The following is a 13138-nucleotide window of genomic DNA, read 5'->3' as shown; positions in this document are numbered from 1 at the left end:
CATCCTTTGATAGCAGATATTGTTGGAGAGTAGCTGGCTGTCCAGACCCTGGAGAAGCTGGTGTGATGTGGTCACTGGGGGGAAACAGGGAGGCAAAGGCAGAAATCCAGAGGAGACTGTTGGTCACCTAGTAATAAAATACTAGAATAAAAGTCTTACAGCCTTCTAGATGAGCAGCTCACAGTGCATTATGTGGGGTTCACTCTGTTTCCTACAAGCAGTATTTTGACAAATTCTTGTGTGATGTCGGGTGTGATGATTCCGTTAACTGATTGGTACACCTCTTTGAAAACGTTTGTAGTTCTGAGTTCTCTCAAGATCGTGGTGAACCATTGCAGAATGATGGACTGCATCGCTTTATTTCAACAACCATGCAAAAATCAATGATTTTAAAGAATGAAAATGAACTCAGGTATTCACTGATTTGCAATTAATATATTCTGGACAATGCCTCAAAAAGTCTAGCATCAAACTACTACAAAGTAGGGAAAAATAAAATAATGTATCATGGAAGTCTCCATCGACACATTCATTATATATTTTTATTAGCTTCTTAAAAGACAATTGCCAAAACAGACACTTAGGTGTCAAACTGTTTGGTTGTTTGGGTTTTTTTAACATCTTCCTCTCTTCCCCCAAGAAATAAATCTCCGTTTGTACTTCCTTTTGTTGAAAAACAATATGGCCAGCATTTTGCTAGTTTGAATAGATTCCTTTTTCTCTGGGCTTAAGCCCAGAAACTTAAGACTTCTTTCTCAGAAAACCTTAACAAGAACTTCCACTGTTAGAAATCCATTCTTACATATGTTATTGTGCTGCTAGTGAAACATGAAGAAATGTTTGTTTGCCATAAGTTTGTGGTATCTAGTTCCCCATACCAATTTTTCACAACTTACAAATATTAAGTAAATTTTTTAATTAATTTGTAAGCAATGAACAAACCTACAGCACCGTGTGACAAATGAGGACAATGTAAAGCTCACCTGAGCTTCTGTGGATAGCAGACGTCCTGCACTTTACAGCTGCTTGCATGAAACTCATTGTAGAACAGGCTGAAGCTTCACAGGGGGTTTTGTTTTGTGAAACTACCGTCATTTCAACAATCTGACAACTTTGAATTTTTGTATGACTTGTAATATCTGTATTATTTGGTCTTTAATGTGCATTATGTACTTCTGATGTGTATCATGGAGATCAATTTAGCTTTGTGTTTGCACCTATTGAAATCAGTCCAAAAATATGACTGAATTTTAGGTTGTCTTAAAACACTTTCATTGACTAATAATCATCCAAATACTCCATACTTAGTCGAAAATGATGTTGGATCTCTCAGCTGTTTCCTGTAGACAGTAGAAAAAACTTTTATTACCCTGAAAGTGAATTTATTATTTCATTCCAATAAAAAAAAATGCCTACTGCTGTAATAAACAGCTCATATAAGACATCACAAGGAAAATTTCAACCATATGTGGTTGTTCAAGCCATAAGTCTTGGTAACAAGCAAGAAACACAGTTTAATTGTTCATCCACAGTCACATACGAGGCCTATTCTTGGATTAACTTAAATAGAACTGACCAGTTTGATTTTTTTTTAATTACACTATAAAAATGGGGGGAAAATTGCATTCTGTGCTGTTCAACCAACAGGGTTCTATATCCTATCGCCAGGAATGCAGGGTAGCATTTGTACCGCTGTTGGAAACACGAGGGATTTTACAGCTCTGGTGTTTGATGCTGTTACCCAGCTGAGAGCAGCAGAGCCCTTTCACACAATCATTTTGTTTGGAAGACACCCTCAAGATCGAGTAGAACCATAACCTAAATCTAGCATTAAATCATGTCCCTGAGAACCTCTTCTATACAACTTATATTGCGAAATATTCAGACAAAAGATTAACAAGCATTTTAAACACAGCCAGAGCCAGCAGTCTAGAAACATCTTTGATTTAACTACTTTTTCTCCCTCACAGTTTCTTACTGCTTTGGATATCTTTAAATTCTCTGTATGCAAAGCAAATGTTTTCTGAGGGGTTTTTGTTTGGTTTGTGTTTTTTTTTTGCAGGGGTTCAGTTGTTATTATTAAAAATAAGGAACAAAAAAAAAGTAATTTTTCACATTGTTGCTGAACTGTTGGTCCCTTGCACCAGAACTGTATCACTGGTAAACACACAAACTCTTTGCTGCATTTTCTCTCTGAAAACAGTAGCTGTTTATGGATTTTGCTGGTGTTTGCACGCGCAGAAACATCTTGTAAATCCGGCCGGCCGCGGGCCGGGCTGTCCCCGTTGGCAGGCGGGCCTGGGCGCATCTCGGAGTGGGGGTTCCCTAGGTGTGCTTTCGTTGCTCTTTGCCACCGCAGGCCCTCAGACCCATGTCGCTACGGCCCTACGTCCCCTCAGCGACGCCCCTTCCGCCATCTCTGAGGCGCTCCCGCCTCGCGCGGCACGCGGGCAGCCGTTCAACCGCCGCCGCCGCGCGCGCCCCGCCCCCGCGCCCATGGCCCGGCCAATGGGAGACAGCGCGGGCGCGGCGGCCCCGCCCCCCGGCGGGCTACTCTCCCCGCGGGCGGCGAGCGGCGCGGCAGTGCGCGGAGCCGGCCATGGCCACGGTGCGGGAGAAGGCGGCGGCTTTGAGCCTCAGCGCCGTCTGCAGCCCCGCCGCCAGGCCGCCGGGTATGGGGCGGGGAGCGCGGCTGGGGGGGAGCGGGGCGACCTCAGCCCGGGCTTGGTGGGGACAGCTGGTAGGCAAAATGGGGCTGCACCGCCGCGGGCCCGGGAGTCGGAGCCGGCCCGCTCCGCGCTGGGAGCTCCGCGCCCGCAACTCCGTGCCGGCGCCTTTCCCCGCTCCGCAGAGATTCAAATCTTGGCCGCTGTCCGGCGCCAGTGGAGGGAGGTGTTTCCGCCCAGAGGCCGCGTCCGGGCTTCGCGCCTGCCCTGCCGCCCCTCACCGCGCTCGGCGGCGGAGCTTCATGCGCAGCCCCGCCGCCCGGGGTCCGCGGCTGCGATCGCGGTGCGTGTCAGGTGCCCACGGGCGGCGGTGGGTACCGGGGAGACTCGGGCGGCTGTTTCTGTCCTGGAAGCAAAGTAAAAATCAGGTAGATCGTTAATGCCACGCGAAAGGTCGCTGGTTGAGAACGTTTTCTGCTTCCCCCTCCCCAACCCCGAGCACCGTAACTTTGTAAAACTATTAATGCTTAGTGCCCACTTAATACCACTTACCCCAAAAGAGGTTCTGAGGCGCGTGTGTGGAAGGAAGATGTGATAAAACAGTGGTTAATGGTAACATTTTTTGCAGGTAGTTTGTGTTGATACTTATTTTAGCAACAGAAACCAGCGTTGATATATGTTTGGTGGTGTTTGGGTTTGTTTTTTTACTTCCCTTCCAGACAGGCTAGTCAGCTATTCAAATGTAGGACTGGAAGGAAATTCTGTATGCTGTTTTGTTTGTCCTGCCTACCTGAAGGTGTCATCAGGTTAAAGTATCAGCAAGTGTGTGCTTTGTCTGTCTTGTACTTTTAAAACTTTGGAAACTGGAGGCTCGGGAAGATTTCTACCTGGTCTGGTTCAATGCCTTCTATTTAAAAAGCTTTTTGTTTTCCTGACCTGAATCTTCTCAGAAGCAGGTGTCTATCTGATAATACCTCTGAAGAGAGCTGTCGCTTTCCTTTATAACAGTGCTGGTGTGTTCAAATTCTGTTGCATTCCTTGCTTTTTTTTTCCTCCCTCCCCCCTCAATATTTATTGCTCCTATGGCTTCTCCTCACCACCTGACAACTTGCTAATTTCTGGGCTCTCCGGTAGATCAGCTGGAAACTCTGGTGCCTGAACTTGGAATGCAATTCTCTAACTAAAGCCACTTCAGACTAAACAGAACAGAAAAAATACCTCCTGCATCTCTGTGGAAAATGTTCATGGTAATATGTTCCAGAATGAGTTGCATGTTGTTTTTTTTTAAACACTGCATCACACTGTTAATTCATTTGGTTTGAGGTCTGTCATAACCCCAGATGGCTTTCTGAAGGATTGCTGCCAACTCCTCATTCCATATTTTGTCCTTCAGCTTTTGATTTCTGTCCTCTTCCTCTGCTTTCTCTCTTAATAAATAATTCATCTGATTTACTGAGAAACATGTATTCTAAATCTAGCCTCTCTGGTAGCTGCAACTCTTCCCAGTTGGATACCACCTGCAAACTTTATAAATATATTCTGTATTTTTAAGTCTTTGTGGCAGCTGAGTTTAACCTCTGGTCAAACTGTTAGTTGCTAGCAATGCTATTCTTAATCAGATTGGTAAATGAGTAATAGTTTAGTGGTTTTATTGGGGGAGGGAAGACTGGCTGGCTCGAGGAAGTGACTTTGAGTACACGGAGCTCCAATCTCTGTTGGAGCTGTGGTAGGATAAGTGCCCAGTGAGTGGTGTCTTGAGAGAATTCTTGATCTTATTAGTGTGATATGCGAAGTGCTGATTGTGTGTATGCACAATCCTGTTGGAAACAATGTTCTGATTTGTATCTTCATCCCTGGTTCCCTCTTCCCCTGCCCAGCTGTGTAGGTTTGTCACTGTTCCCAGAGGAACTGGGGAGTTACAAGTATGCATGGCTGGATTTAGGTTGTGGGAACCTGTGCTTAGGAGTAGGTTCTGCAAGGGTAACCATTAGGTGATGGAGGAGCATGCAAAGGGGTAGTGTCAGAGTGACAGGCTGAAAGAGTTAGAAGCTCCAGGTTGCAAAGCTTCAGGCTAATGCAACGAGACAGAGACTTCGGTGCAATGCAGGCAGACTTGCTAAGGCAGTAACAAAATGTAAATACATGAGCAAATCTCAAAGATTTTGAAGTCCTTGCAAGATTCATGAAAGCTAGAAGCCAGAAAGGGGGCAGTTCTTTCCTAATTGCAACATTAATTTGGCCCTTATGCTTTCTCTGTTCTTAGGCTTTAGCTTGGCGCAGAAACCGTTTGGAGCAACATATGTCTGGAGCAGCATTATCAATGCACTTCAAACTCAAGTGGAAGTGAAAAAGCGTCGCCAGAACCTGAAGTGCTATCATGACTGTTTCATTGGTTCTGATGCGGTGGATGTTGTCTTTGCCCATCTTCTACAGAACAAGTATTTTGGGGATGTTGATATTTCCCGTGCTAAAATAGTGCGTGTATGTCAAGCTCTGATGGATTACAAAGTATTTGAGGCTGTTTCAACTAGGGTCTTTGGAAAAGACAAACGGTCTGTGTTTGAAGACAGTAGCAGTAGCCTCTACAGATTCACAAATGTCTCAAACCAGTCGGAACTTGATAAAGATTACCAGCAGTGTACACCACAAAGGTTAGTACCTGGAACATGAAGATGTTTTTTACTATAGGAAAATATTATGTATTCTGGGGAGAGAAGTGAAAACTGTTGTACAACTACAGGACCTGGAGGGGAAAAAATGGATACTTTACAGATATTTGTGGGTGGAAGATAGGTAGGAAACAGCAATCCGAAGTGAGTAAATCATTCAGCCTGCGTAGTTACTTAGTTTTTGTGTCTGTTATCACATTGCCTTGGGGGAGGAGGTTAGGAGGGTAGAAGTTAAGTGCATTACAGATACTGATCTCCTGGGCTCTAAACCAGTATAACCAACTGGAATTCAGGTGCATCAAACAGCCTAATGCAATGGAACAATCTTTAGTCACTGCACACCTAGCTCTGGCATAAACCAGTAATGCAGACAGTTTTTAAGGAAAAAATAGGTAAAAATTGTTTTCTTCTTTCATAATCTCTACTACACTTCAAATTTAGCTTTCTGAAGTGTTTTGGGCTGTTTCTTTGTGCATGTATGATTTATTTCTAAGCTAGGGAGCAGGCTGTTATGCTGTTGTGCTATTACATGCCATTTTAGAAGCAGAGGGAAGTGCAACAGTGAGGTTTTGTTTCCTTGTCTCTTTAGGAGTGGGCAAAGAAGGTTGAGAATGGTACTGACTAACCCATCACAAAACAGAACAAATTGCTCTGAAGATATATAACTTCCCTTAAACAGTTTTTGTCAAGTGTTAACCTCTGAACATATTCCAACATATTCTTACAAGAAACACTATTGAAAATTGCAGATAATATTGACCTGAAAAAGAAAATATCTTATGTGATTGAGGTGTTAATAAGAGTAGCAGATGTGAACTTGGGTGCCTCAGCCAAACTGATCAGAAAATTCTACAAGTGGAGATTAAAAATGGGTAGTATCTTGGTTCTGCTTCTCCTCCATCTTCCTTCCCACCCCCCCTATTAGCTCTTGCTCTGTTCTAAAGCAAACTGTTCCAAGTCTTTATTTGCAAAGAGGAGAATTTGTGAGAAATTAAAAACACTAATCAAATCTGGTATTTAAAAATATATTAATCACAAGGGCTGTTATAGCAAGACTTAAAAGATATTGGACAAGCAGTCATGAAACAAGGTTACTCATGTTCTATTAGTGTAGAATGGAGGTATTTTTCTTCTGGGCAGGGCACAGATCCATTGGGTTACATTTCTTCATCTAGTGGAAAGAGCAGATCTATTGCACATGCAGCTCGTCACATACATAGCAAAGCTAGTGGACATCAAAAGGATTTTGCAGTGCCCTAAAACAAAGAAGCTATAGAAATTGAAATCAAACAAATATTCTTGGAGGAATAGTAATTTTGTGGCTGGAGTTGTTACGCTGTCTGCTCGATAGCAGATGAAGGCAGTTGAGAAGGACTAGTGAACACACAGGAGTGGGTGACAGATTTCTTTGATTAGCTGATGCCATGAACAAGCTTCATAACTTGAGGAATGATGTTGCTACAGAACAATCACCATCTAGGTTTTTGAAAAGAACAGCTCTTAAATTGTGTCCTCGCTTCACTGTCAGGAATAAGGTTTTAAAACTCAGGATGTTTTGAGGGTAGAATTTTGTTTGCGTGGTTGAAAAACAACTTGCCCTCTTAACCATTTCCTCTTAGATTTTCTCGGTGGCAACTGAGGTAGCTTCCTGATGCCAGCTGTGACAAGTACTAAGAGAGGAATTGTGCACTTGCATGCCACTGTTGCACACAAATAATTCTTTAAGGTATCATACGTTCTCCGGTATGACTTGAACAGAGAAAGTGTCAGGTAGTGGAGAAGGAGAAGATTATATAAATATTTATAGAGAGAAAACATTTTTTTAATCTCATATTTATGTGTTACATGCTATGTTTGGATATCTGTATATGTGGAGATGTGTATATATATATGATATAAAAACTGGGTTTTTAATTGCAGACATGAGAAGAGCATGTTGTTTCACTCTACTCCTGTCAAACCAGAAAGCTTGGAGGACCTCTGGGAAAACCTAAGTTTGAAGCCTGCAAATACCCCTCGAGTAAACGTTTCGGACAGTTTGTCCCGTCAAGGTAAGTCAAATAATGTTGCAGTCATTTGTTTGTGGGAGAAGGAAGATAAATAATCACTGTAGGACTGGAAAGGCTTATGCCTGACAGATTGGAGACAGTAAAACTGACTCTTGTAGTATTTTGTTTTGAACACATGTCATAACAAAAGCAAATTGTATTTGTTGCAGGCTTGCTTTTTACCTCTATTTCATCAGACAGGACCCATTATCTCTAGTTGAATTTTGTAGAGAAGAATATGCAATTGTGTAGCGCATTATTTCAGTTAGGACCGTTTTTCATAATAAATAAATTACGTACACTACTTCTGTGCCTGACTTAATCATGGCCAATAGCTGACTGTAAGCTAAAACTCTTTCCTAGCTTTTTAACTGTGCATCTGCGCCATCCAGCACTCCCTCGATATTTGTGAAACTCTTCTTGACAATTCATGTCATCCCTCTCAGACTAAACTATGATCTAAGGTGCTTTATCCTTGGGTTAAAAATGCTAATGCATCCTAGAAACTCTCAAAACTTGAGCCAGATCATAATTGTGGAAGCTGTGGTAAGAATAGTATCACTGTTATTTTTTTTTAATCCCTTACATATAACACAGACTGCTTGCAAATTAGAGCACAAAGAATGTAGGGCACTTCAGACCTATCTAAAAAGTGGTTCTCGTAGTTAACCAAACAAATGGCTAATTCTTGCCTTTTGCAGTGATAAAAAGCACTTAAAGGTGATAAGGGCCATACTCTCTGTGACTGTAAATCTTTATTTGGGTTAAATTAATCTGTTAGGTTAAGACTGGTGGGAGGAAGGGGGGTTGTCTTGTTTGTTTTCATAATCTCTCTTTATGCACATGCTGAATCTCCCTGTGCTTTGTGTATTCCACCCTTCCCAGTTATTAACGAAGTATGGCAAGAACAAACAATTGCTCGTCTGCTGCAGCTTGTAGACCTTCCACTCCTCGAGTCTTTACTTGAGCACCAAGAGATCAGACCTCAGCTTCCACAATCAAGGAAGGGAACTGGATATGTCATCACAAGTAACTACCTAGATAGAGAGGTTCTCAAGGCCTTCAGTGACTCACAGTAAGTATTGATTGCTCACCTCTGCAACTTGGAAAAACTTGCTGCTTTCATGGGCATGTAAAGCGCAGTTGATCTTTGGGTAGAAATGTAGTAACCTCCAGTACTGCAGAAAGGATGTGAGGAGACCTGACTGGAATAACTGGTAAATAGCAGTTGCTAAGCTCTAAACCAGAAGTATCTGAGACAATTTCTGCTGACACTGAAAGTTTTTGAACGCAATGATAGTATTTGGTAGTATTCAGAGGGGAAATTGTTTGCATTGAAGGAAGAATAGAGCATTTTGCTATCATATTGAAGTTTTTTTCCTTTAAACTATTCCCTCACAAGTAATTTTTTGTTTCTCCTACTGTATTTAAAAAACACCACCAAGAGCACTGAGCCTGGAACTGTATATAAACGCAGTTATAAATGTAGTCTGAGAAACTTTTACCAGTTTGAATCAGATCAAGGTTCATGTTTCTGTTTATTTAGCAATAACTATGTCCTTGTCTAACAGTAGAGGATATCGCCAACTTAAGGTTTAACTGCTTGTGACTGTTCACGTGTGTGAGTTACTAATTCTTCATCTTGATTAAATACATAATAAATAGGTATATGGCTATGTTCTCTGCCTGTGTCAGGAAAAGTGTCTTGCGTGTATGTGAATTTCTGATGTATCTAAGAACCTACATGTGCAGTTTTCGCTGTGATTGAGAAACCAGTCTATCTACTTTCTGTGAAAAACAATGCAACCAACTCTGAAAGGCATCAGTAAGTAATGCTACAAAGATAAACCACTCTGTCTTCTAGAACAGACGAATGGCTCTCAGCGGCAATAGATTGCTTGGAATATCTTCCAGATCATATGGTGGTAGATATTAGCAGGAACTTGCCCAATCAACCAGATAAAGCGGACTCATGGAAACTACTGTTGTTTGAAAATATTGGTAGATATTACGGCCAAAAAAAGGAGCCACTGTTAAGCCATGCACCTGAAATTCATTCAGGGATTGCAGAACTGTTAGGTAAGTAAAATAAAGCTGTGTTCCTAAGCTTACATGAGATATGTACTGGCAAATGAATATTTACTATGGCAATCAAGCTTAAAGATTGACTTCTACATGTTTTCTTTAATTTCTAGTCATGAAGACTGTGCTTCGAAATTTTGGTCCTGACTGTATGAAGTTCTGTAGTTTTTGTTTAGGTCTATGTAGGCTGTGAAATTGGAGTGCTATAATTTGGTAGTAGTTGGTATCTGTGGAAATTAAATATCCATGGGAAAATAAATATAAACATGGCCTAATGTTAAATATTTAGGCCATGAGATCTAAACTCAATGCTGTGTGGATGCTTTGTACCCCATTCACAACTCTCTCTTCTTTCCTACAGAAACGCATTTCTTAAATTTTGTTTGGACACCATTTTAGAAAGTTGTTGGTGTTTTACTCATCAATAAACACAATCCTATCCCTGTTCTCCTTATTTTTCATCCTTTTTTGCCTTAATTATTCTTCTTGTTCTTTGTTTGTGGGAACATTTTGCGTTTATAACCCACTCTTCCTCCCTATGTGATAAACCTACTTCGTTTAAATAATTCACACATCTAAAATAGGTATTCTGCATAGTAAGGCAAATTAAAACTTAGCGAAGCCCTACAAAATAGATCGCAGCTAGTTCATCAAACTACCCCATTTATCTAGGACATAATCCTCATTTCTTGGATGATCTTTATTTCCACAACAAGAGGTCATTCATTTTCTTAACAGAACCATTTTCATTTTTCAGTATTTTATGTTCTATTCAAGATGCTGAACTGTAATTGAAGCTAATTGAAAGTGGAAATTCTTAAATATCAGGCTAAAAGCTGGGTGTGGGCTATTCTCACATTGCATGCAAAAAGCTCTCATCAGCCTGCGAGAAGCTTTTGTGAGAATGAATTGCCTTTTTTGATCAGTTCCATTTAGAGAGATGAACATCTGTTCAGTGGTTAATTTAGATATTTTATTGTGATATTTATTCAAATAAATATGGCAACAGATACCTTTCTCTCCCCCTAGTGAATGGGAAGATGGAGCAGTGCTTAGAAGCTGTTCAGCTCTATTTGAAACTCCTAGACAGCCAAGTCAGGGAGGAGTTCAGAAGGCTACTGTACTTCATGGCTGTTGCAGCACATAATACAGAGCTCAAACTACAGGAGGAGGTAAATGCACATGCTTAACTTTTACTCATTGCTTTACACTTCCTGAAATCTAGAGGTCCCAGATACTGGTCAGAAGACACATTTGTAGCTTGAATCTGTGACTACCAGAAAAGCAATGACTCTAGAAGAACAAAGGTGATGCCCTTTTTAAAGGGGGAGACTAATTATCCTCTTCTGGTCATAATTTCGCATTATTCTTTAGAGTGACAACAGGATGGTTGTGAAAAGAACATTCTCTAAAGCTATTATCAACAATAAAACTTTATCCAGAGGGAAAACTGATCTCCTGATCTTGTTCCTCGTGGATCACCAAAAAGATGTGTTAAAGGTAAGTGCTAGAAAATGATCAGGGTTTTGTTATCTTGTATGCTTATGCAGAATTGCCCTGTTCTAAGCTGCTATCTTCTCTTTCTATTCAAGATCCCAGGGACCCTGCATAAAATGGTCAGCAATAAACTGATGGCTTTGCAGAAAGGCCAGGATCCTAGTATGATAACAGGTAACAATTTGAACTGAACTTTATTATTCTTGTCATGTACCCAGATAGAAGGGACTGAGATGATGCAAAAACACTTGCTGCAACAATAATTGGACTCTGAAGGAGGGTGAATCTGTAGAATCTCAAGGTGGTCGAGTGTGGTGTTAACTGTCTGAATATCTCGTGTTTCCTTTTAGGCTATACCTTTTGCCAAAAACTTGATGAAGGAGAGTATCGCTCTAATACTGAGAAGACCACAAAAGATGAGCTATTATCTCTGCTGAAAGCTATTGATGAAGATGCGAATCTCTCTGACAAAGAGAGAAAGAGACTGCTGGGTCAGTTCCATAGTAGTAATCCAAGTATTTTTATGCAGTATTTCGGAGACAGAGTTACTAATATGTGTGTGTGACTTTAAATATAGGTTGCTTTCTATCCTTCAACATTGAAAACACTAATATATTTGTAAATCTTTTGTATTCATGTATCTAATAAAATTATTTTGTGGAAATGGATGGAATTTATAGAATTATTACCGAAGCAAATGGTACCCAAGTTTAGACTGCACTTAGAGTTTAGCTTTGCTCATTCTTAATTGCTGTAGGGCCAAAATAATTCTTTTTTTTCCTCACCTAAAGACAAGTCTATTGACTTCCTTTATTCAAGCATCAAAATGACTGAGATGGGAAACACTGAACAAGGTCTCCCTCTTAGCCTCCTTTTCCCCAGCACTGAATTTTATGCTGAACCTTGCCTTTTTTTCTAAGTGGCCTTGCACAAGGTGTCTCAATCACATAGCGTCGATCTCTGACTTGCTGTGTAACGGAGAGAGCTGAAGAACATCTTCTGCTTGATATTCCACAGCTTTTCTTCAAGCATGCTGGCTAACTATACTGTGCAGGTACATGACAAATTACTATCTTATTTTAAGCTAAAATGGCACCATATTGAGAAAGTGCCAGGGGAAACTACTTTTGCCCAGCTGAATTTTACTCTGTACCCTGATTTCCCATTGAATCTCATGGGAATGGTAAAGATATTCTAGATTTGGTTGCCACAGAACAGACTGTTTATTTGCTGGTTGTCTTCATCCCTGCAGTGTTCTGCTCTGTCTGTAAGTCTGATGTCACCAGCTGTAATTAGAAAAGAGCTGGAACAAATGAAAGGCCTTTGGGTTTTCTTATGGCTGTATGCTTTATCTGTATCTAGTCTACAGTGGAAATCCCAAGCTGTGCACACTGGCAATTGCAAGCAGGAAAATATATAGCATGATCAGAGATCTGATTTTGAGTCTTGTGGAGTTATCTTTGGGTTTATGCCAAAGAGCTACTGTTGCAAGCAATCACACATTTTGTTCCATGTGCAGTGTCCGTAGAGCTCCGTTCTTTTATTTGGGGGGCAAAAAAATAGTTTAAATGGGATCAAATGTCATTTAATCATGAAAACAAAGTAGTAATATCTATTACAAACCCATGTGGTGAGCTGTTTTTAAAAAACAAATCCTATTTGAGATGCTACTCTGTAATATATCACTCTTCAGTCTCTAGTGGTGTCTGTTGCCACTGGTTTATCACTTCTCCAGAGCACTTTCTCTGCAAGTGAGACGATGACCTGGTGTGCAGCAGGACAATGTATTACTGTGTTGTGATGGGGGAGGGAGGACAAATGTGTAAGAGGCTTATTCTAGTCAGTTGGAAAGGACTTCTAAAAGATAATCAGTTCTTGAAAACTAATAGCAGTGGGGAGGTGTAAGCCTTTTTAGTAGTGATTTCTTTTAGTTCTTAGTTTTAATGGAAAGCTTTTGATTATAAATGCACTTTCTTGGAAAACAAAATGTTAAAATGTGGAGGGGGAAAGGCAGTTTCTTCTTGGAATTTCTGATGATATTTTTCTTAAGTTACTTGTGGTGTTGCATCGGTTGCCTCCTCACCAGAAGAATATCCCTTTTCTGACTCCTGATTCTATGTGCTGTAAGAGGATGAGATTTCCATCTCGAAAACGAGTTCCTGCCCATGGGCATCGC

The 13138-nt window shown here is 40.9% G+C and overlaps 1 protein-coding gene across 1 annotated transcript; it reads left to right on the top strand.

The window, feature by feature from the left end:
• Window positions 1-2599: 2599 nt before the first annotated feature.
• Window positions 2600-11527, top strand: DEPDC7 (DEP domain containing 7; the record flags this gene model as incomplete). Its single annotated transcript, XM_080346182.1, has 9 exons — window positions 2600-2672; window positions 4930-5317; window positions 7256-7386; window positions 8269-8458; window positions 9248-9462; window positions 10495-10637; window positions 10840-10965; window positions 11058-11136; window positions 11313-11527. 9 exons carry the CDS (start codon window positions 2600-2602, stop codon window positions 11525-11527), a joined length of 1560 nt encoding a protein of 519 aa, XP_080202308.1.
• Between the last annotated feature and the right edge of the window lie 1611 nt (window positions 11528-13138).

Source organism: Nesoenas mayeri, assembly GCF_963082525.1.
Source record: "Nesoenas mayeri genome assembly, chromosome: 5".
Taxonomy (NCBI): domain Eukaryota; kingdom Metazoa; phylum Chordata; class Aves; order Columbiformes; family Columbidae; genus Nesoenas; species Nesoenas mayeri.
Note: the sequence above shows the minus strand (reverse complement) of the source record. Positions and strands in the feature narration are given on the sequence as shown.